This window comes from Papio anubis, chromosome 3 (assembly GCF_008728515.1).
Source record: "Papio anubis isolate 15944 chromosome 3, Panubis1.0, whole genome shotgun sequence".
Lineage (NCBI taxonomy): Eukaryota > Metazoa > Chordata > Mammalia > Primates > Cercopithecidae > Papio > Papio anubis.
Window position 1 is genome coordinate 83,163,803 of NC_044978.1, and position 26,088 is coordinate 83,189,890.

General features: G+C 38.3%; 1 protein-coding gene across 4 annotated transcripts in view; it reads right to left on the reverse strand.

The window, feature by feature from the left end:
* Positions 1 to 25,822, reverse strand: part of NPNT (nephronectin) — a 76,566-nt gene extending 50,744 nt beyond the window's left edge. Inside the window, exons 1-3 of one of the 4 annotated variants that reach the window (XM_003899056.5) lie at positions 25,541 to 25,819; positions 23,243 to 23,343; positions 8,510 to 8,560 (exon numbers count right to left, since the gene is read on the reverse strand). In XM_003899056.5, the coding sequence (XP_003899105.2) occupies positions 8,510 to 8,560; positions 23,243 to 23,343; positions 25,541 to 25,611 (223 nt within the window). In that variant the 5' untranslated portion in view covers positions 25,612 to 25,819. Of the gene's footprint in view, positions 1 to 8,509; positions 8,561 to 23,242; positions 23,344 to 25,540 lie in introns of all 4 variants that reach the window. The other 3 variants (XM_009207315.3, XM_003899054.5, XM_003899057.5) reach the window with 3 other exon arrangements.
* Positions 25,823 to 26,088: the final 266 nt, after the last annotated feature.

The window sequence follows — 26,088 nt, forward strand, 5'->3', positions numbered from 1 at the left end:
TAGAATACGTTTTCTGTTGCAAAAAGCAATTAAGTACTCAAAGAATGGTAGAGACATGTGAAAAGAATAGGAGCTGGCTTGGAGGAGTTCCACTGACTAGATTTGGGATTGTTTGAGCATCAAGAAGAATAATAGTAGTTACTGATAACAATTGAATAAAAAAAGAATCAATGGTTCTGAAGTGATTCTAAAAAGGAAGACAACTGAGCTCCTCTTCAAAGAAGAATGCCTACAAACATGTAGAAGGAATGGCGAAATTTGAAAAACAGAACTTTACAATCACCATTGAAATAATTAATTTGAGGAAAGAGTATCCATAGATGTTAAAACTTTCACCAAGTGAAAGTTTGTTGGGGAACAGGATATCAAAACAGTGTGAAAGTATTACCCCAAGGTTACTTACTAATTATGAAGAAAAAAAGGTGTCTTTCAGTAGAGAAATCTGATGGATACCACTTCATCAAGTGATCAAACTTAATATCACCAATAGTAGGACAAACTGACATATGTGCAAAAGGAATATCATAACATACCATCATCTATATAATATTCTTACAAATAAATTTAGTTCTGATCTAATGATGCAGAAACAACAGTCAAATTTAGATGATGGTGGATTCTACCAAGCAATTGATATGGACTCTTCAAAAATATCATTGTCAAGAAGCAAACAAACAAAAGCGGTAGAATTGTTTTAAAGAAATTAAAGGGGCATGTCAACTAAATGCAGTGTTTGATTCGTAATTGGATCTGGACCAAAAAGAAAAAAATTCATAAAAACCATTATTGGGACAATTAGGGAAATCTAAATATGGATTGTTTATTACATAGCATTATATCAATACTAAATGTTTCAAGTGTGAAATGATATTGTGGTTTGTAAGTAAATGTCCTTGCTCTCTGGAGATGAACATTGAAGTGTTTAGGCACGAAGTGTCATCATGTCTGTAGGTTACTTAAAAATGGCTGAGGGAGAAAGAGAGAAGGGTCGGGTGGGGAAGGAAGAGAGAGAAAGAAAATGTGTAAAACATTAACAATAAGGATATACGGGTATTTACTGTTCCTATTGCTTCAACTCTTCTGTGGATTTAAAAATTTTTTAATACAAAACATGGAAGAAATATATAAAAAGGAGTACAATAACATGAATACACTGACAACTGTTATTTAACTTGTGAGTAGTTGCTGACTTTTCAATGTAATTTAGAGAAAGGTTTACAAGTACAGATGCTGGAGTTAGACTGCTGGGATCCCAGCTCTACCACTCGGGAAATGTGCGACCTATACAGATCACACAGCTTCTCTCTGCTCTCATTGTCATTTTTAATTTAAAAAACAGTAAATTCACAAGATTCATAGAGCTTACTCACAGGTTTATTGGGAGGATTAAATGAGAAAACCCAAATAAAGTACTTAGAACAGTACCCATCTCATTAGTAAGAGCTCAATAAAATGCTAATTATGATAAGGATTATAAGTATGACAAGGAGGAAATGCCCTAGTATCTAGGACACTATATTAAAAATTGGGGATATAAAAATTAATAGGAGAGCAAGTTCTCATCCTCAAGCACATAAGTCCAGTAAGGAGAAACAGAAGTAAGCAAAGATGTCCCGATAACAGATGCATGTTAAGGACACAGAAGAGGCAGTGATTAATTACATAGGTTTAGGAAAGTCAAAAAGGTTTGAAAAAGACGTAGTGCTAAAAAAATTCTTTCAAAAAGGAAATTTAATAGATATCTGAAAGATATATAAAAGGTATCTTTCACAATGTAAGAATTCACAGAATATAATGAAACACATTACAGTATTTCTTTTATTTGAAAATTATATTTTAAAGATCTGATACTGTAATTTTGAGCAGGTTTGCTAGGGAATCATCACAAAAGGCTAGAAAATTTTAATGTAACTATCATCACCTCTTTAAGCAACCAAAGTCTCTGTGTTTAAAAGAGTCACTGATACATGAGTTGAAGTATACATTAATTATTTTTAAAATGAAATCAATTTTGTTACTGGGTCTTGACTAATATGATGTCAGATTTGTCAGTTTGACCTTCGGTGTTTTTAGTTTGCTTACTTGTTTTCTAAAGAAAATGATAATTACTCCAAATTTATCTGATGTAGAACCTTAAACAGAAATTTGAAAACAACTTAAATGTCCATCAATAAGGGAGTGGTCATGGAAGTGATGGCACAACAGTCTTTCTGTGTCAAACATTGTGGACTTCAATTCAGGCCTGAATTGTTGTTAGAGGGACCTCCCTAACCCGTGATTTCGGCATGCCATTCTGCTCCTTATACTCATTCACTGGCTCCTCGTCATGTTCATTTAGCTCATTATACTATTTCAAACACTCAGCATGGCATTCAGTACCACGTTTCATGATGTGACCCTTGCCTATCCCACTGGCCTCATTTCCAATCACATTCACAAATATAGCAGCTAATTGCAGTTCTTAGAATACACGAGAGTCCAGGAAATGGCATATTTGGGGGCCTTGAAAAGAGAAGAACTTGCCAAAATTTATACTATTTGTAGGTGAAATCTGGTGGAGATAATTTCTTGGGCTTGTCTTCCTAGCTTCAGGACAGCAACAGAGGAATAAAAAAGTCCAATCTGAGACTCCTTATGAAAACATCCAGGGAGGCAACTTAAGAAGGCCTGTATAGAAATTTACACTCTTTCCGCTCTTATGTAAATAATCAGGTCAAAACGACTAAGACTGGTAGCCTTATTTCGTGACCAAATAAAAACATCGTTCTATGAAAAAAAAAAGAAATACACTCGAGTGCCTCCACACTTTCACATGGAATGCCATTTTCCCCCTTGTCTGCTACACTAATATCTAGACAGGCTTCACCTGTTAGTTTGACCATTATCACCCCCAAGATTTTCATCCCTCATGCTGAGTTTGTACCCTCTTCAGTGCTTTCATAAGCCTTTGTGCATACTTCTATCATAAATTATATGTATATACAGGTTTACTTTTAAATATATATATCTTACACCATATTTTCAGAGTTGTTTTTCTTATCTAGCTCCCTCACTAGACTTTGAGCTCTTTAAATGCACAGCACCTGCTCTGAAGTAGTGTACAGTCTCCTGACAAAGACAGACATGACAGGTGTACGAGGTGTTAAAAGAATAAAGAAGGAATTTCTCTGCAGGGAGGCAGGAATAGGAAAGATACCAGGAAAAACTTTCAAGAGGAAATGTGAGCTGAATTTTAAAGGATAAGTAGAAATTCGCCACAGGAATGGGTGAAGGACCTTTGACTCAGACTGAGCAGCATAAGAAAAGCCAACAGGCATGAAGCAGCAGAAGTCTCGAAATGCAAGGGCAGTCCACTGCGACTGGGCCCACAGCAAGAAACAGTCCTCAACAGATAAGGCAATGTCAGCCTGAAAAGGCTTCTACTCAAATAATCAAGATTCTACCCCCAGTTGTGAACAGCCGATGGTCTGTAAGCAGTAGATGGCACAATCAGATTACCTTTATATGTTTTCAAGCACATCAATTGATTTCTTTTTAGAACCTTAAGCAAGAGAGATCTATGATATATAATAAGGTCATAAGGTACGGAGACAAATATATTCATTTTCTCATTAAATTGTTTCCTGAAAACCACAATATGTTTATTAAGATTACACCTTGTCCATCTTTTTTTTTTAAATCCCTTTTATTAATAAATAGAAATGACTAGCTCTTACACCTTCAAAAGTGTACTGAACTGAAGTGGACGAGGCATTGCAGAAGCTGTTACACTGGTGTAAAGACGTATAAGACACAGTCCCCACCTTCATGAAACTAATAGTCTAGCAGAACAAATAATATAGATCCATAAATAACCACAATATAGGGCAGTGTGAGATATGCTTCATGCAGGTGTTTTATGTAGAGGAAGTACAGAAGATTTGCTGCTGTGAAAATCCGGAAAGCAGATTGGAGAAAAGTGGCATTTAGGCTAGGACTTGAGGCAGGGCTTATTTTTAATACATTGTATTAGGACAGAATACAAACTTAAAAAATAAATGTGCTTGGCTGGGTACAGTGGCCCACGCCTATAATCTCAGTACTTCGGAAGGCCGAGGTGGGTGGATTGCTTGAGCTCAGGAGTTCAAGACCAGCCTGGGCAATATGGCAAAACCCTGTCTCTACTGAAAAAAAAAAAGCCCAAAAATTATATGGGCATGGTGGTGCATGCCTATAATCCCAGCCACTTGGGTAGCTGAGGCAGGAAAGTCCACTGAACCCGGCAGGCAGAGGCTGCAGTGAGCTGAGATCGCACCACTGCACTCCAGCCTAGGTGACAGAATGAGACTATGTCTCAAAAAAAAAAAAAAAAAAAAAAAAAAAAGTACTCATTCACTATTAACAATGACTCACTTTTAGTCAAATATTTTCTTAGAGTTAGGAGTGGTGGTGAGGTAAACCAAAAAAAGGCAACCAAAAGAGGGAAAAAAAGAAAATACGTTTGTAGAGGATGACTTTTTTTCAGCCCTTGATATAAACAAATGTTGAATTATTAGTTGCTTACAACTGCAGACCAAAATGGTAAACTGGAAAGACTTTTTTTCAAGAACTTGAAACTATTAGATAACATTTCAGCAGATGTGGATTTTTACCTATCCCACATTCTTCTTCTACGGGTTAAAGCTGTTCCTCCATGGAGATACTTGTGGCAATAATCAATGTTGACTGAAGTTGATGAAGGAAAAGGAAGGAAGGTTTGAGTAGGAGAATAGTGGAAAGAAATAAAATCATAGCCTGTGTTCTGTTCAGATCTCACCCTGCAATCCATGCACATATCAAATCTCTCTACTTCAAAGTCTCACAAGCACTTCAAACCGAACACATCCAAAATTGAAATCATTATCTGTACCTTCTCCTGTGTTCTCTAGCTCACCAAATGATGTCCCAGAGACTTGGGAGTCATCTTGATTACATCTTCTTCACCTTTCACGACCAGCATTACAGATACTGCAGCCACCGTGTGACTGAATGTGAATGTGAATATAAGCCAGTTGCTGAGTCAAATGCTTTGGGTTTCCTCATTTGATCCTCATAAAAAATCCTGAACTGTTATCTATATTTTATCAAAAAAGAAGCTGTAGCTCAGACTGTTAAGTTTCTCAAAAACACAATTTGTGGTGGCAACAAGTCTGTCTGCCAAGCCCATGTGCCCCACCGCTGCCCTAACACTGTGTGCCTGTCCATCCTTTTTTTTTTTTTTTAAGTATCTTTCAATCCCTCTCCTTCTCTTTGTTCCCACCACCACTACTTAAAATGCAGCCTAATTTCTCACCAGGTTGACTTCCTACAGGTCCCAGGCATTTGCACTAAAGGAAGTGAGCCCCACAGGGAAATGAAGCACATGCTTCTTCCAAATGGGCCAGCTACTGAAGAGGCCCCAGCTGATAGACTCCTCGCAGCAATGCAGACCTACTGATTTTTCAACCAACTCTTATATATCCATGTCTCCTGTGAAACACTGACAACTACATGAATTTCAAAAAATGTTCAAACACTCCAAGCAAAATTAAATTCACCTGAGTGCTAGATCTGATCCATTAGCACCAGGTATCCTCTGAAATATTATGTAATTTATTGGCTTAAAATCTTTACAGTGTTCCTCTACAATTTTGTGATTAATGCAAATGTGTTTAATATGATATCAAAAGCCTTCCAGGAGTCAGCCCTTTCCCACTTCTCCCACTGCATCTCTCATCAGATGCCCTTCATACATATATCCCACATATGCTGGGTTGAGATTCTTACAGTTCTCGGAATGTGCTCCTCCCTCTGGCTCCTGAGTTTTAAATGCATTTTTTTGTGTGCCCAGGATACTCTTCACATGACTGATTTATCCCTTGAGATTCAGCTGGGCCATCACCACTCCATCACTGCTGGTCTGGGCTACTGCCCCCTAAGACATGTTCTCACAAAATCCTATACCAAAACATGCCTTTCCCAAAACATGCCTCTTATTCAGTATTGACTTCCTCTGTGGGCTTTCAATACTGATAGTGAGTGACATGAATGCCTAGAACTTCGTTTTACTGGGATGATATCTGCAGTAGTTGGTCCTGGATCATGCAGGTAATAGCTGGCTCTCTCTCTCCATACTCTCTCTCTCTATATATATATATAATATTATAATAATATATAATATATAAATAATATATTTATATATTTTTAAATATATACTTATATTATATATTATATTAAATATTATATTTATTATAAATATAAATATAGTAATACATAATATATAAATATCTATTATATATTATAATCTGTATTATATATACATAAGATAATATATTTAGATATAGAGAGAGAGAGAGAGAGAGAGAGAGAGAGAATGGAGAGAGCCAGCTATTACCTGCATGATCCAGGACCAATTACTGCAGAAATCATCCCAGTAAAATGACGCTCTAGGCATTCACATCACTCACTATCAGTATATACTGATACTATATATATCGATAGATAGATACTATATATAATATATAGATACTATATATATGGTATCAACTGAATACCATTGAGTCCATGAAGTCTTCCTTGATCCTCCTCAGCAGAAAATGATTCTTTCCCTGAACTCCCTCAAATCTTTATCCCTAACTTATTCCTATTTAAGAATCATAGAAGGAGTAAGAGCCAATCATCTTACTAAATTGAACTGCTTGAAAGTAAGGGTCCCTGTCGTATTCACCTTTGTATCTTCCCAGCACCTAACTTAGCTCTTTACTTCTAGTAAGCTCTCAAATAATTACCAGACAAATCATAGGAACTCTAAATGCTAACGTTCCACAATTCAATTCCATCTCCCTTCAATTCATTTCCCAAGTGCAAACACTGTTAGATAACCACAACTGTTCCACTCGGAGGTTTATGGATGGATATTATTAGAGAAATGGGAAAAAACGGTTCAGAAGCACAGACAGCTATCCCATGAAAGTTTTTATTTTAGAAATGAATAACTCAATAATTTTTCTACTTCCAATTGACTATTTCCAAAACATGATTATGGTAAACAAAACCATCTGATAACATGCTATACTATCTGTCCTAAGATGGATCCTAGAAAAACTCGGCTCAGAATTCTCCACTTGTATTGTATATATTGAGCACACACTAATAATAGCAAACATCTGTCAAGAACTATGGAAGGCACCCTCCTTATAACCAGTAAGAATCTTGCAAAGTTAGATTTAAAGATTACAACATTGCAGCTCAGAAAAGTTAAAATGTCTAGTTTCTCACAGGTGGTAAGTCATAGGAACAGTTCCTATGACTTATGTCATATGTTGGTGACCAAGCATACATTCTACTGTTTCCTTGGCATTGCCTCCCTAACATAAGCCATAGCTCTACTAGTCAATCTTATAATTGCTAGTAACTTTAAGATACATATGCTTTAAGTCTCCCTGAACAAAGAAATTGCTGAACTTTTATTTCTAGTACTATCAATTTTGTTCCCAAATATTTTCTTATTAAAATTCTGCTTTAAAAACATTTTTCATGACATGTCATAGTTTGTTCAATCAGTTTAAAGAACATTGTCAGGCCAGGTGCAGTGGTTCATGCCTGTAACCCCAGCACTTTGGGAGGCCGAGGCAGGCGGATCACCTGAGGTCAGGAGTTCAAGACCAGCCTGGCCAACATGGCAAAACCCCATCTCCACTAAAAATAAAAAATTAGCCAGGCATTGTGGTGGGCACCTGTAATCCCAGCTACTCAGGAGCCTGAGGCAGGAGAATCACTTGAACCTAAGAGGCAGAGTTTGCAGTGAGCCAAGATCATGCCAGTGCACTCCAGCTTGGGCAACAGAGCAAGACTCTGTCTCAAACAAACAAACAAACAAAAAGAACATTGTCTTCTTAGAACCAATTCCATTAAACATTACAATTCCACATATTTCACCAAAGTTTTTCACTAAAGTGTCATAGGGTGATAAGTGACATTATTTAGTGCCAAAAATATCTTAAACAAGGAACCCTTTATATACCTAAAACAAGAGCATAAATGCCCATAGGTGCTATTATAACTGTTTACATATGTCATACAATAAAAATATTTCTTACCTGAATTGTTCCATGGAGAATTAATGAATATGAAATATAATTCCCTCAGGTTAATGATAGGCTAGTGTTAGTAATTTCATTTGGTGGACTTTGTTTTTATATTTGCTTCTTTAAGTATTAAAAACATAAACTGTCCTTTAGGTTAGAATGGAGGTCAATTTATTAGATTCATAAAACAGAAGAAAGGAATTATCAACTGAAAGGGAAAAGTTTAATGTAATAATTGAATTAAAATTAACTTACTATAATTATGTATGGAATAAACACATCTCTAAGAAATATAGTTCTCCTAAAGAGAAGCAACTCAAAAACACAACTAATGTTTTGTTTATAGTTTTGTAAAATTATTTAGAAGGTATGCCTTTCAAGACATAGGTTAGCCAAAATTATTTCAAGAAATATGTTCATCTAACCTTTGAGCTGGCACCTTATCCTGGCTATTCTCTGCCTTAAGACGTAGAAAGCTGTAAAACAAATGTCCAAAAAAAGAAATTCCAGATCTTTTCTCTGTAAGGAGGCTGGACTTGGGTATTTATCAACTTGTTACATTCCCGGAGACTTACACATATTCAACTTTCAGTGCTTTTCTGAAACAAAAAAAAAATCTAGGACATGTTTAAAATAGTAATATTTTAGTCACCATTTTGTTATTAAAAAAACATTTCATAACAAAAATATTAACCAATAATTGAAGTTATGCTATTCTTCTATAGTCCAAATTCTAAATTAAAATATTTCAGACCTTTTATGATGCTGTACTTTCAAATCCAATTTTTCATTTCCAGAATATTAATTTCTGATTCCTAGAGACAGTATCCTTTTATTTAAATGGGAGTTGGAAAACACATCTGAAAAAATTTAAACTTTTGATCAATTAGTAAGAAAGGCTAATAGTTTTAAAATTGATACATTTTTACTTACCTGTTTCTTACATACTGTATGTTCCCTTCTCTCTCCAACTTTGGGGAGGAAATATAAATTTTTTTCTTCCCTTCCACAGCATTTTCTTCTTGCATGGCTGCTTTGGTTGTCAATAGCAACAAGAATTACCATGAAAGCACAGCCATTTCATTTGAACATACATAAATAACCCAGTTTGATGAAAGTAAAGGGAAGAAACTTGAAATGGTACTAATAATGGTCAGTGTTTGATCAACCTAAAGATTTTAGAGGTCAAAAAGGGATAATTTTATTTTTCTCTTCTAATTAATGCCTTTAAAGGATTAAATAACCACTGTAATTTACAATTATATATTTATTTGTATAATTTGTATAATTTAAAATTAGGTGAGTGGGGCCTTCTTTTGGGTAATACAAGAAGAAAAAAATTTTAAGTCTAATTTGACTTAATTGAAGCAATAATTTAACTATTGATCCAGAATGATTGCTATGTATTTTTAAAGACACATATTACATTTGCTTGCTAGACTTTTTTTTTTCATATTGGTCAGGTTTCTAGTGTTAATTTGAAAAGAACTCACCATATCTTGATGTTGACATATTCCTTACATAGAATAATAAAATACATCAGGTACAATCTAAGCAAACAGCTGAAATCAAAGTGTAAATAGCAAATTACATTCTGGATCACACATGTTATGACTATGGTTATATATGAGAAAGAAAAAACATAAAAGGATACCGTTTCTTTAATATTATTTAATTGCCAATTTTGAATCATCAAATTTATAAGGAAGAATACTTTATTGTAAGCAAAGGTAAAACAACTTAATAAAGAATAGCAAACATCATTATGTTCTAACTAGTTGTATTAGTACCAAATAGCCAAACAATTTTGTATAGTTTATTTTATCCTTGTAGTATCTTAAGGTTGGGTCATATTTTTCCTACTTACCATAAGTTAGTCTTGAAATATCTAGATTTAGTAAGTTTTATGGTATCAATATATAACTGACTTCAAGATAAAATTTTAGCCAATATCCTATATTTTTAAATTTGCATTTTAAAACTACACAAAACTGCATTTTATGTCAAAGCAATGTTAAATCTGGAATAGATTACTTCTAGGAAGTTTCTGGGATCTATTCTCTATTGAAGGATAAGGAAATTTTTATACGCAACCATCACAACAATTTTTATGAAAGTTGCCAGAAATAAATGCCCTACATACATTTTTTGTTGCAGTATAAACCCCACTAAAAGATTCACTAAAATAGGATTCATTCATAGCACATAATCTTGAAAAATCTGTCTCATTTTCTCTTGATAATCTGTTGCTCTATAGCCATCATAAAATGGCCACAGTAGCAAATACAAGCAACATTTCAGCAAAGCTACTCAGCTAGCTTAGAACTCTAGAACTCTCTCTCTGGCAACTTGCCTAAGAATCCTTGCTTCAGTTCATCTGAAGGTTCTTCACTTTACTATATGTGGTTGAAATTAATAAGCACTCTGATGATTTTATGAAATTGTGACTCATAAACCAGAGAAACTAAACTATTTGGGGATTATGTTTCTTGCTTGCTAAACACAGGTTTATGGGTTTGGAGCCAGTCCTGAACTTTGGACAGTGTTAGGAAAATCCAGGATAAGAAACCTTAAAGAACTGAGCCTTTTTTTTTTTTTTTTTTTTTTTTTAAATCCAAAGGTATGCCCATCTTCTGATGTATAGTTTCATTTACTGTAAAGAATTATAAAATGTCTAAATATTAGGCCAAGTATAAACTTTGGAAAAGAAATAATAAAATGCTACAGGCTAAGACCGCTGATGCAGTTACAACATGACTCAGACTGGAGGCATACACCCCCTTAAGCAAGCAGCACAGCATGACACATGCACTTTGTTAAAGGTGATAAATGCCAGGTGCATGCATAAAAGGGAAAGGTCCTCCTTGACACAATGTACTTCTGCCTCCCAACCTTAATCATCACCTAGAAAAAGCAATAGCTCTAAAAAGGTCTCTATACCCCAACCTTAATTTTCATGCTGTATTTTTCATCGTCAAAAACATTGATATTAGCCTGCAAACTCTTCACAGACAACTACCTAACTCTGTACATTTATAACACCAACATCCAAGACAACAGACCCTATGGACAACAAATTAAGTAGCAATGTGGATGATCCCAACTTTCAGTACACTAGTTTAGAACTATTAAAGATCTAAAAAAATTATTCACACCTCAACACAAGATTTAAGAACACAACATTTAGCAAACCTACACATTATTTCTTCATAATTTTATACTTTTCTCCCAAAAAGTAATTGTTTCAAAAATCACTTCCGCCTTAGTTAGGAAATGAAACTGTACATCAGAATGTCTTAATTCTTGGCCATATATAGACACCAAGACACAATCTTTTAATTCTTCAGGGATGTAAAAACTCAACCAAGAGACAAGGGACCCTGAAACCACCATTATCTATGTCAAACATCATAAAATATTTCTATAATCATGTAAACTTGAAATAATCTATTACCATAGTTAGTATACACAATGTAAAATCAACTCTAAACACCCAAATACACTAAAAAATATAAATAAACATAAACTGTGATTTGTGTTTTTCTATTAATTATCAATGGCTTTCCTATTTGTTGGTATGTAAATATTTTGCAGATAATTACCAAGTACCTAAAAAATCTTAACACTAAAATAAAACAGAGGCACTAAACACTTTGGAACATTATTTTGGTGGGAAGTTTATGTTTGGGAAGTCCATCCATGGAGTTTCTGAAATTCAGCAACACAAACCTTTGACCATTTAAGGGCTTTCCTTACAAACTGAATTTAAGAACCTTGATTTATGAAAATAAAGCTAGTCCAGGCACGGTGGTTCAAGCTTGTAATGCCAGCACTTTGGGAGGCTGAGGCGGGCAGATCACGAGGTCAGGAGATCGAGACCATCCTGTGTAACATGGTAAAACCCCGTCTCTGCTAAAAATGCAAAAAAATTAGTCAGGTGTGGTGGCGGGTGCCTGTAGTCCCAGCTACTCGGGAGGCTGAGGCAGGAGAATCGCTTGAACCCAGGAGGCAGAGGTTGCAGTGAGCTGAGATTGCACCACTGCACTCCAGCATGGGTGACAGAGGGAGACACCACCTCAAAACAAAAAAACAAAAAAAAAAAAAGGCTAAAGGTTTTCGAAAATCAACATGGTTTTTGGCAAAGTAAGCATAAATCCAAAATTCCTAGCTGTGTTTTCCTTCTGTGTATATTATCACAAATTTAAACTGTGATGACATATTTCCTAACATTTCAGAGTAAGTGAATAACATTTACAAAAGGCAACCCTAACCTTGTGATCTGATGATGTTATAGCAAAGTAATGTCAGTTCTGGAGAATTTATATTATTAATCTACAGAATGGTTAAAAAGATATTGATCAAATGAAGTGTTTGGTTTTAAAATTTAGTTAAATCTTGACTCTCAACATGCAAATAACCCATGCCAAATCCTTATTCTCAAATTTGCACTCCCTTGGCATCTAGTAACTACCAAAGCTAATGTATGGCAGAAAATGAAGGCTTCTAATAAAACATAATCAGAATAAAACTGCTTGTTCTCCAAAACAACAACTATATTCTAAAGCTAAGAAATCACTTTGATTATTCATATCTCTTTCCTCCCTCAGAGTTAAGAATAACAGGTTGATTTAACAGTATTTCAGCAGGCTAAGTTTAAACTAAAATTCTTCAGAAAATCTGTAAAATAATATAGAATGAAAAAATAGATGTCACTATTTTACCACACATCATAATGCTTTCTCATGTCTGGCCTGTAATACACTCCTTCATTCTGGCTTTATTAGAAATTTTATTAGGAATTCTATTATGGCCATAATTGTGTCTTTAATTATGTACCAGTAGCAATAAAATCAGAAAACTTAAAAAGAAGTCTTAGTGAATTAAAATAAAAAGTTTATTTGTATTTGATATTAATTGAATTATTTACCTTATAACATACCAATTTTTAAATAACTGGTGTATTTTGCACCCCAATTTGCCCTGGCATGTTCCCAGGGATGTACCGTCAATATGCTACTAGTATCTTCAATGGTTGTAGTTGGTGATTTATATCACTTCGAATTTTTTTTAAGCCAAATTATCTTGGCTACATTTTACTATCTTTGAGGACTGATCATTTGTTTGTTCCCATGAAGACAGAAAACCTTGGCCCTGGCAATGCTAACTTTGTCACCTCGCTGCCACGTTGATACAGGGTGACAATTCAGACAGGCAGATTCTTGGTTCACACTAGTCTCTGCAGAAAAGGCATTTGAAGACCTTCTTTTTGTTACTCCCAAGGAGATGCAAACCTTACTGGATTGCTACCCTCTCAGAATATCATTGAGTCATCTTTTTAAAAATCACTATTTGCTTTTTTTGAGAGAGAAATTATCCTAGGGTATATGTGCATCAGGATTTCAGGTTCTATTGCCTAGGGCTTCAAGAGTACATGAGAATCAGACCTTCCGCACACCCCAGTGAAAAGATGACTTAGGTTTGGGTATGGGATGTTGATATGCAGAGTATTGCCTACAGACTCTGCTTTGAGTCTGTTCAGGTCTAAGCAACTTATATAAATAAACCCTTCTAAATCCAGGTGAATTAAGAAAACAGTTGAGGTTACCTTGATTCCCTGAAACACCTATAGCAATCAGGAACTTTGGGGAAATAAGCACTGGTCAGGGATTCTGTTGTTCCTGGGCTCACTGGCCCATATCCATGTATCAGCATCAGTAGGGTAAATGATGCCTGGGAACCATGTTCATGCCTTTCCTCTTTATTCCAAGCCATAATTGGCATGGAAATGAATAAGAATATAGCAAAATGGTGATGAATTTATATATTGCTATCCAATGGATACAACATTGTTTTTAAAAAATCTCCCACTACTTTCTTTGCACATCCTCCTTATACTGGAGCCTAGGCGGGGCCCTATCCATGCTCTATTCACAATGCCTCTGGATATCAACTCCATCAGTTGATTACTGTTCTTCAAAGTATATAGACTTAAAAAAGAAAGAAAAAATGAACTAGCCTTTAATCTGTTAAATAACACAGCGAACTTCAGAACACTGTTAGTGATTCTAACCTGAAACAATCTTGTCTATTCTGGAGCTGTCCATCCAAAGCCCTATACACTTCACCCATCACAGCTAGATATTTTGGGCTGGATCCAGCTGAGCTGTCAGAAAGCTATGTACATAATGCTTCTTAAACTATGTATAGAACAGCTTTCCATGAACTGTACTTTTAGAGTAAGGGCCTCATCTTATGTTGATGGATATTCTATGAAACAGCTTTTCAAAAACCACCACTGGCTTCATGATAGGAATGTTGCTGTGGCCCCTTCCATTCCATCATTCACTCCCACTCTGTAAAGGGTCACGTGAAAGTCTCCTTCAGAACTACATGAAGGAAAACTGTAATTCCTGCCAAATAACTGGTTTGCTTTTTCCCTAACAAACGACACAAATTAAATCTGCAACCACATCTTTTACCTTTGGCTACCAGAAGCTAATAACCAAATTGTAGTACATATATAGGATCCTATGGCTTACATATCTGCATTTGAAAAACCCTCCACCTAATATTTCTATTTTACTCCCATTTTCCTCCATGTAGCCTCTATTTCCTTATTTTAATTGTATGAATTCCTGGAAGCCACTTTATATACTTTCCCAAACAAGACAGGGCATAAACAAATAGAAATAAAGAAATCAATTTATCTTTTAAGGTATCTTCTAAGGAACCAAAAATAGAAGGTGACTGAACAGAAAGTTTCTACTCTAATATTAGCCATGATTTACGCTCCTTTACATCACATATTTAACATAAGAAAATTTGCAACAATAAAATGAAAGCTCTTCAATTATTATACTAATACAAAAATCAAATGTCTTTAGATATGTCCTCCATATCTAAAGGTACACAACAGTGACGATGATATATGCAGATATTGATTGCAGCATGTTATATAAAAACAAAATATTGAAAACCACTCAAAGGTACATAACTAGGGGATTTTTAAGTTAATTATGGTACATTCATTCACGTAATGGCATACTGTATAGCCATTTAAAAGAATGAGTCAGGTTTAAATAACTGATGAGGACTGCTTTCCAAAATGTAGCATTACATGAAAAAAAAAAATCAAGATACAGAATCGTTTGTACTTCATGCCATCATTTATGAAAAAGGGAAATTTTGAAAATGTTAAGAAATCTCTACAAAGATCAATAGGAAACAGTGGTAGCCTGTTGGAAGGTGGAACTAGGTATCAAGAAAACAGCAAAGTTAGAAATACTTACCTTCACTGCCGTCTTGCTCTTAGTATGTGTCTTTTAATTTTTCACCTAACCATGCATTTCTTGCTTTTTTAAAAGGAGACAATTTAAGTATATAATTGGAATAAGGATCAGAATAACTAATAGAAAATATATGCCCCTATGGTTTTAAGGACACTACAAAAAGTATTTTGGTACAAAAATATCTTAATATTTCCTGAAAATATTTTTATCATAAAAGGTGTCCCCAAAATGGTATTCAGATCTCAGAATTCTACATATTCCTCCTTAATAGGTCATGGGTCTAGGGGAAAAAAAAGCCTATACTACATACATAGGTATAAACATTATGGCTAACGGCTGGGCCTGGTGTCTCACATCTGTAATCCCAGCACTTTGGGAGGCCAAGGTGGGTGGATTACCTGAAGTCAGGAGTTCAAGACCAGCCGAACCAACAGGATGAAACCCTGTCTCTACTAAAAATACAAAAATTAGCTAGGTGTGGTGGTGCACACCTGTAATCCCAGCTACTCGAGAGAGAGTGAGGCAGAATTGCTTGAACCCAGGAGGTGCAGGTTGCAGTGAGCCGAGATCCTGCCACTGCACTCCAGCCTGGGCGATGGAGTGAGACCCCACCTCAAAGGAAAAAAAAATTATGGCTAAACTACAAAGATAATAAAATATCAATGAATTAAATAATTCCTAAAGGAATGTGTGGATCTTTCTTACAAGTATAGGATAGGCAGGAAGCCATTGGAAAACCCTGGCAAATGGACACATCTCACTCCATTCTCCTATCTTCAGCCCATTGCCTCTGGTCTGATAGGAAATAGATGATAAATGGGAGCAGATGGACATTCACTGAGTTGTCAGAGGGATTTCTTGGGAAAGAAAAGGGATCAGAGAATACTAAAATCAAGGAAAGATCAGACTCTGGATATGGGATTGTTGGAGCCTTTGGGTCAGTATTGCCATTCAGTCTTTCCCCTTAAACTGTCTTCTCTACTGAGTAAGAAGCCATTGGTCAATTGATAAAAATTACAAATGTATCTGCCATTTGACCACACATAAAAATTTATTCTGCAGAAACACTGAGAACACGCAAAACAACATTTTTAACATATGTTCAAAGTTTTTTTTATAATTGCTTGTGTTAGCAAAAGATTAGAATCAACACAAATGTTCATCAGTAAGAGACTTGCTAATAAATTACAGTATACCCATACAATGGAATGCTGAATCCATTAAAAAGTAAGGAGGCAGCCGGGCAAGATGGCTCAGGCTTATAATCCCAGCACTTTGGGAGGCTGAGGTGGGCAGATCAGTTGAGCTCAGAGCTTGAGACCAGCCTGAGCAACATGGCAAAACTCAGTCTCTACAAAAAATACAAAAATTATCCAGGTGTGGTGGCTCATGCCTGTGGTCCCAGCTACTTGGGAGGCTGAGGTGGGAGGATGGCTTGAGCCCAGGAGGTAAGGGCTCCAGTGAGCCAAGATTGTGCCACTGCACTCCAACCTGGGAGACAGAGCAAGACCCTGTCTCAAAAAAAAAAAAAAAAGTAAGGAGATCTATGAAGAAAACCTTTCAACAGGTAGTTAAGAAAAAGCAGCAGCATACAAAGCAGTGTATATAGTATGCTTTCATTTGCACAAAACAAGTAGGTGGTAGGGGAGAGATCTATTGCAATTTACCCATAAGTAGGTAAAATATTTTTAAAAGTATACCAAAAACTGCTCATGCTTGTCGCTCTGAGGAGGGATATTTGAGGAAATGAATATATTTTCTCCTAGAAAATAAATTAATATTTTCCAAAGATTGGTGGAAAAATTTAAAACACTGCAGAAAATCAATGGGAAAGGGGCAAGAGTGTCTGCATGTCACAGTGGGAGGCAATAATGAGGGTTAGGCCATCAGAATCCCTCTCCCTTGCCCTTCCATTTCCCCCATGATGAAGGCCCATCCCTGTGATGAATATCTTCCCTTAGCCACTGAAAGACACTGCATAGAATCACTGAGCATCACTTATCATCTGGAAAGCATGCAGTGGATTCAACTAACTCAAAATGCAAAGAACATGAATTCTATAGCTAAAAAGCAACAAAAAGAAATGCTGGAAGTTACACTGGTTACAGGAGGTGAGGGAGAAGCCACCTACATTTTTGAAAGCTTATCAAAAATTTCCACAAAGCAAACACAGTGTTGTTTCTGGCACCAGAAGTGCCTTCTTGGTCCCAGTGTGTATATGCGTGGGCAACTTCAAGCAGCATATCCCTGTGGCAGGTATTTGAGGACAGATCTAGTTGCTGAACTGGCAGAGAGGAGAGTGCTTCCCTTTAGTTGGCCTGGCCTTCCAGCTTAAAAAGTACTAAAATTTCTAATCCATAAAGGTTAAGACCTGGCCAGATTAAGCTTATGAAGGCATCTCAGGAAATTAGTAGATCTTAATAGTATTACATAAGATCAGTTCTAATTGGGGAAAAGAATAAAAGAGCAAAGCACTTTCTTTGAAACTTAACTTTGAAGACTACACATACTAACAAATTACCTGTTTGAAAAGGTCAAGACTCTTCAATGCTGATCTTACTTTGGAATCTGCATTCCAAGACCACTTGAAGTTACCCAAAGGTACATGATGTTCTTAAACAACCTTTCAAGGAAAGTAGCAGTTAAATATTCTTAATCAAAATCTTCACTTCCTAAGGATTTGTGGATTCAAGTTTAGTGTTGCAAGTAATCATAAAATTACCCATTGCCTTGCTTTTATTCCTACCCCCCCAAAAAAAAAAAACAAAAAACAAAAAAAACCACCAGATTCTGCATTCTCACCTCAAAATTAGAGGACGAAACTAATACACTAAGGACAATGAAGTGTACTTTGCTCCATTAGGCTGACCCCAGAATTCTGCTAGCAATCTTCAACATAGATATAAACAGTACAATCCTGACCCCTTTTGAGAGCCCCTGTTACTTCCTGGGTGCATACAGGTATAAAAATTGCCTTTTTTTTTTTTTTTGAGACGGAGTCTTGCTCTGTCGCCCAGGCTGGAGTGCAGTGGTGCGATCTTGGTTCACTGCAAGCTCTGCCTCCCAGGTTCACACCATTCTCCTGCCTCAGCCTCCCCAGTAGCTGGGACTACAGGTGCCCGCCACCACGCCCAGCTAATTTTTTGTATTTTTAGTAGAGATGGGGTTTCACTGTGTAAGCCAGCATGGTCTCGATCTCCTGACCTTGTGATCCACCCGCCTCGGCCTCCCAAAGTGCTGGGATTACAGGCGTGAGCCACCACGCCCAGCCTAAAAATTGCTTTACATTTTAAATACTAATTCATGTTCAATGGAAATTGTCATAGTTGTTGACCTCAAATAGAAAGGCATTTACTAGTATAACCTCTCTGTGGAGGGAACACTATGTGTGGTCTTCAAAACAAATTCTAATGTTCTAACAGCTCTAATTTTCTCTTGATTATTTTAAAGAGAGTATTCAAAATCCAAATAATCAAAGAAGTATTCAAAATCCAAATAATCAAAGAAATATATAATCTATATAGTTTTGTGATTATGGACAGGAAGTTAATGACCAGTATAGGGAGCAAAAATAAATCATGTTCCATTTATAAGACTGAGTATCTGAACCCAGATAGGAGTAAGAAATGAAAATTTAAATATTTTATTTACTAAATCAAAATTCTCTCCTCAAAATCAATAGCCATTTCATTTGAAATGCAGAAAGAAATAATTCAATAATTTTTCATCATTTCCAATATCCATAATCATTAGCCAGTAATATGTTATACAACTAAAATTACTTGACCACTCCAAAATAGCTTCAGAATGAATTACTGTATCTCAGTCCCTATGTTTCACTAAACTGTAAGTTTATCTGAAGCCAATAAGAATCCAAAATTTTCACTTTACATGGAAGAGGCAGCAGGAAATGAGGTTCAGAGCTAACTAAGCAATGTCAAGCTGTAGGTGTAGGTTTCACATCTTTCCAAAATCTCCAGTAGAGACATAAGAAAACATCTCAATTTTCCCTGTTCTTAAGGATAAATGATATAAAACCATCCTAATTCACATCATTTCCTTCAGAAACCACAAGTTGCTCAATGACAGCCAAAGAACTCAGAAATGGAATAGTTTTGTTAAAACTTGGAACTGGTTGTATTTTGAGTTTTTCTTCACACTTCTATAAAATGCTTTCAACAAAAATGCTATTGTCATAAGCCACATATACAGTCAAACCTCCGAGTAAACAGAAGGACAACTATACAAAAATACAATATTTACACTCTGTATAGTTTTTCTACATTAAGGAAGTTTTCAGATGCAGTTTAGAGCTTCAACATACCTTGGGAACATGCTTGTGTAATAAGAAAACTGTAGCTGGCCGGGCGCGGTGGCTCAAGCCTGTAATCCCAGCACTTTGGGAGGCCGAGACGGGCGGATCACGAGGTCAGGAGATCAAGACCATCCTGGCTAACACGGTGAAACCCCGTCTCTACTAAAAAATACAAAAAACTAGCCGGGCGAGGTGGCGGGCACCTGTAGTCCCAGCTACTCGGGAGGCTGAGGCAGGAGAATGGCGGGAACCCGGGAGGCGGAGCTTGTAGTGAGCTGAGATCCGGCCACTGCACTCCAGCCTGGGCGACAGAGCGAGACTCCGTCTCAAAAAAAAAAAAAAAAAAAAAAAAAAAAAACTGTAGCTGAGAAATGTTAAACAGCTATTCAGGTATAAAAGTCAGAACTTGAACTCAGTTATCCTAAATTATCTAGTGCTTTTGGTTAACAATTGTTTCCACAGCATACACAGCTTTTAAAGATGAAATATACAACCCTGAAAAATCTTTATTACAGAGGTCTCCACTTGGTAGAAGGAGAGAAATAACATAATTAAAACATGCTATCAAGATGACAAAAAAATTACAGAGCAAGAAACACACATTTTGTGACAAACATCTGAGTGACTTAAGATGCTGTGTGCCGTAAATGTACAATCATCGGTGTGTGAACATATCAAAAATTTTTCACCTGACAATAAACAGCCACATCAATAGTCAATAAAAGCAAAGCCCATGACAGTGGGAAAATCAAATGTTGAATTTTCAATATGCTAGAGATCTGTTTAGGAGTCAAGAACACAAAACAAAGAATCAAAAAAAAAAAAAAAAAAAAAAAAGAAGCCAAGGGTATGACCTACAAAAGAACTATGAATACACAACCTGCCTATTTCTGGAACGGGTCATGCTTTCCCCAGCAGGCAGGAATATTTGGATAGAACGCTGGGTGGTACAGGCAGGAAGCAGCAGGACAGTTTCTATGCCCATTTGAGTAGCATCACTGATCCTTCCTTCCTCAGTCTTAGAGGGAAGAATGTAAAGTTTCCCAGCTATATCTGGCTCTGGTTAGACATAGTGAGCCAGAAGGAGAGGTTTACCAGCTTTAGCATCCTGCAACATTAGTCGGTTTCTCCAAACAAGTCCATGAATAGGAAGATAGCAAGTAAAAATGAAGGGCAGCATGTTTTCTACAGATATGTGTATTTGACTCACAAGAAAATTAAGTTAAACATCTCACAAATGCTCAACCAAATGGAATAAACACTCACCAAAGGGTCACTGCACTAAGGCATAAGATCTGCTAAATAATATAATGAGGGTACCACCACCTTTCCCTACCTACAAACACAGCTTCTGTGGGATAAGTTGGGAAGATCTATGCAGTAATGGGAATAGTTTCTTTTTGTTTTGCTATGCTGTTTTGAAGGAAAATTCCAAAGTGAATCATTCAGAAAAGAAGAGAACCAGAGCACCTCTGATGAGGAAGGGAGAATATCCCTTCCTTATGGGAAAGAACGACATGATTAAAGGTCAAAAGGGCAAAAACATTTTTCACATTAAATTCTCTAGAAGTTATTTGGAATCTTTACAAGGAATCATAATAGATTGAATTGTGATACAATAGCAAGGCATTTTCTTGAACAAACATAGTGACAAAACTTTTAATTTCATAAAGCCTTTCTTTAAAAAATAATCACGAGTTTTCAGAGATATTTCATCCCCTCTGAGCAGCCTCTTTTTGATTTGTTCTGCCCCTTTGAGCTGACTTCTCAGCCCACATTCCTCTACCTGTTTATATCAAAACAAAGACAGGCAGAACTCTGAACTGACAAGAGACATTTGGGCCATCTAAGATGCTAGAAAAATAAAATACACAGAAGGAAACATTCACCTTTGAGCTAATTTTCACAACCTTGCCAACTTCAATGTTAATGGTAAAGAACCATTTGTACCTTTTTAATTGAAAGGAATTTTATTTCATTGTAACACAGAGAACCTTGAAACTACTTTGATTTTGGAAGTATAAACGTAAAAGGTGAAGCAAATGTTTGCCTGCCTGCTATGTGTGAGCCGCTGGGCTAGACCCTTTGTACGGTGAGTCAATTGCATTCTGTTAAAGGGAGATAGTGGTAACTCCAGTTTCCAGTAAACGAAAGAAGTAGGCAAAGCTGCTGTGCAATCACTGGTTAGTCTATTCAATATTGTTTTAAGGGAAGATGATCCAAAAGAAGAATGGTGCCTGGTGGAATTTAGTCTTCTACAGTGTCAGAAGTATTTGCACAGCTGGAGATTGCAGGTATAGAACTACTCATTTTTCATTCAGGAGGGTTATGTGTGGGTGTGTTGGGCCAACAGAAGGGTCCTTTCTTCACATTTTGGTTATTAGAGTCTGTGGGTTCTCAAATTCCGTACCAGGTAGGCAAATATTCATTTGCTTCACCTTTCTATCCCCAACCAGAGATTGTGGTCTTTATGTGCAATTAGAGTAAATATGTGACTCTCACTGTCCCTCTTTCACAAAATTAAGCAAGACATTGCGAGTATCCTCAAAAATTAAAATAGCAGAGGGAACTCCTAATTTTCCTGAACTTAAATTTGCCTGACTCTTCACACTAGCAACCCTTCTCTAAGGCAGGCTTCTCCATTGCCAGCTCTAGCCTTTGTAACTACCCTTCTCTCTTCCTCTAAGCCCCTTCCTCACTAGCAATAAAATATATATCCCAATGTAGAACCCAACTTAGTTCCCATTATCTTACCAGAAGTGCCCCCCCCCAACCCCCAGCACTCTAAGGGTGCTCTGGAAATGTACTTAATCATTTGAAGACTATTTTTTTGCAGTAGGAGTGAGATACAATTTTAAGATCACAATAAAATGCTGGGGACAAATTTCCTAAATTTCTCAAACTCTTTTGACGTAGCTCTAAACTTTACCATTAAAATATCCATTTGTGGTCATAGAAAAGGTGAAAATCACTTTTCTGATTTGGTACTTATTACATGAGGTTGGTTACTTAAAGAACTTACAAATAATGTTGTTTCAGAAGCTTTGTTTCATTATACTGGGTGGTCCATTTAAAACACTGTCAATACAACTCCACTTCAAAAAAGGATTTACAAATGGGCCACTTTACACAACAGCTATGGTGAGGATTATACAAGTACTCTAAGGTTCAGAGCTTATTTTGTGTAAATATGGTCTAGACTCATTATCTTACCCCCATCTCCAAGCCTGGAGAGAGAGGAAAAAAAAAAGAAAAAGAAAAAAAAAAAAAAAAGGAATAAACCTGGTGAGAAAACAGGAAGGAGCTGCAGATTTTGAGGGAAAATGCTAAAATAAACATTTAAGGTGGCTCTCTGTGAATGGGCCGTAATACAGGTGGCTTAAGTTGAAAAGAAGCAGAATAAGGAGTCCGGACTTTATCTGAAAATCCCCAAGTCAGACCTACAAGGCCAAGCCTTGCTCAGTAATGAGCCCTCTGATATGTGGGGTGAAGCCATGAACAAGGTGGAAAGCCCCACCTCCCAGGGAACTGAAGTCTCCAGGCTTGATACTCACGCTGACACTGTCCCCAGGACTGGCGAGCCCAGCCCCAGCAGCAGTCAATCCTCCCACCATAACGACATAGGCCAATCGACGACACTATTTGCCTGGGCCACCTACCAAACAAAAAGATTCAAAATAAATAAGGACACTTTTGAGAAGAAAGGTAATTTCCTCTTTATTATTACTTTAGAAAAAATGTCAACCACACCCAATAATTTTCTACAAACTCTTTTACGCCTGCAGAAATTTAAGGTTAAAACACCTTCACAGAAATAGCTCTGCTATGATCTAATGTCAAATTGCAGACAGTTAAATACTCCATCCCCCAACACACAAGGGTAGGAGAAAAAAGGGGAGGGAAAGATGCTTTCTTAACTAGAAATAGCACCAGCTAACACCAACAATTCTCAAGGCTGCCACGCACAGGATAGTTTCTGAAGCTTGAAATAAAACAGAGTCCTCAAAGACCCACACCTGTTACTGGGGGGAAAGCCAGGTTTGACTGATTCACCATAAACTGAAAAGTATTAAATAAGACATGTCAAAGCAGAAAAAAATTTCTGCCTTATATAAAAGGTGGATGAGGGGAGGAGCAGAAAGAAGGTTTCTCAAAAATCAAGTGTAACAGAGCTCTTTTTGAGACATAACTGTGGCAGAAACAAACAAACAAACAAAAAAAACAAAAAAAGTACTAGAAAAAAAAGTCTAAATAAAACTAAGGAGAGTTTAAAGTGTAGCTGATAACTCAAGTGTCCTTGTGGTTTGAAACTTGCTTAGAACAACAATTCATAGTATTTTCCTCTCTAATGTAAATAATGCCTAAAGAAAGTAATTTCAGGATACAGATTTCAGGATACCTGATTACACGTTGACACATTATTTGCTAAATTGTTTCCTTGTTTAGAGTCACACCTAAATGACTTTTTTCCTCTGGGTATCAACATTTTAATTGGCTGTTTTAGACATCTTTTTAAAGTTACAAAAAGCTATATGCATTCACATCATATGCATATCTTGTGATGGGTTTATTGTTGCAAATATGTGTGCAAGAAATGCGTAACATACCCAAATGTGAGCACAGAATTGCTTTTAAAAATAAAATGAAAAGGTCTAGACTCTGGCTGCTCTCACATTTTCTTAAAGTCTCTTTATCTTTTCATTTCCCCTTTTCTTTTACCTGCCTTTTCTACCCCCAGCTCCAAAGTACAAAATAACCCTGAACTTTCTATTTCCTCCGACCAGGTAGTAAACAAGCAGCTGTGCTTTTTCTTGGCGCTCCACTGGTTCCCCTCCGTTCGCCTCCGGGTACAAGAAAGCTAATCAATTGTGGAACTGATTCGTTCCAAGATTGCAGGTAAAACAGGTGCTGCATCTTTCTTTAGGACTAGGCACGGACCTACACGGAGGGGTGGGGGCAGGAGTCTCTGAAGGAAGGCGACCGGGCGGCGGTGTGCGCCAGAGTAAAACCTCTTCCCGCAGCAGCCATCTGCACTCGGGGCGAGCCTGGTCTGTAATTGCGCGGAGATGAGGGGGACCGAGCACACCCTCCCGACAGACCCAGTGTCTCTCACACACCGGAGCGGCCCCGGAGCGCGGGAGGACCGGCTGAGTGACAGCGGAGACGCGGCCCGAGGTTGTTGGAACCTGTCACGGCACGCCGCCGTCAGGCTCGCCCGGGTCTGAGGAGCAGCGCAGTGTGGGCGCTCTCTCACACACATCCACACACTCATGCTCACACTCACGGAGCGCCTACCCTCCGGTCCTCATTTTGAGCCTCCTTCCCTCAAGAAAACCAAATGGGGAGGCCCACAAATCTCCCCCGTAGCCCAGTCGCTGACTCGCGCCCACCCTCTGTGTGAGCGGCCCCGAGAGCCCCGAGCCGAGCCCGGACCTCCCCCCGGGCTCCTGGAAGCTTCCTCACTGAAGAGCCGTCTAGTTCAGGCGCGGGAGTTTCCCGGGTAAGGGATGTTCCGCGCGTCACCTCGGCGTAGGTGGTTCAACCGCGCCCTCCGAGCTGAGATCCCGGGCTCTAGCCGCTCCTCTCCCCCATTCCTAATTCCCGAGCCAGGGCGAGTCGCCCTCGGAGGGCCGCGGCTGGGGTCCCAGACTCGCAGGGGCGCGCCCGCCCCGCGTCGGGCGGGCACTTGGAGCCGCTGGACCGCTCTCCTCGCGCCACGCTGTGCGATGGCCCAACTTCTGGATGGGGAGACGCCTCTCTGTCCGCGTAACCCCGCGGGGAAAAGTGACCCAAGACAGTGAGTGTGAAACTAGCGCGGGAAGGAGGAGAGGGATCATCGGGGCCCAGCTCACCTCCCGTCGAACTCGGCGGCCGCCTGCAGGTAGAGCGAGGACACCAGCACCAGCGCCAGGAGAAAATCCATGTTGGGCAGGGGGTCCGGAGGCGCGGCGCAGTGGCGCGCGAGGAGCAGGTTGGGGTGGTGGGCGCCGATGGGAGGCGACCCTCTGAGAGTCTCGGGGAACCCCCAGCCCACGCCGCCCGGGCTACTGCTGCCACTCCCGGAGGGCAGCGGCGAGGCGTGCGGCCGGAGCAGGTCTGCTGCGCGGCACTGGGAGCCCCCTCCCGCTCCCTCCTAGCTAGGGGAGGCGCTGCAGGGGGAGCTGCGTCGCCCGCAGGGAGGGGCGCCAGGGGCGGGCAGGGGGTGCGCGTGCGCCCGACTCGCCGCCCCCCCAGCCCGGGGCGAAGGGTGAGCGCGCTCGGCTCCTCCCCAGGGGCCCAGCGGGGCAGGCAACTCCGGGGCAGGGGCGCTGCGGGAAGGCAGTGGCTCTTGGGGGTTAGCCAAGCAGGGCGAGCCCCAGCCTGGGAGAAAAGTTGCAAACCCTCTCTGGGAGAGGGAAAG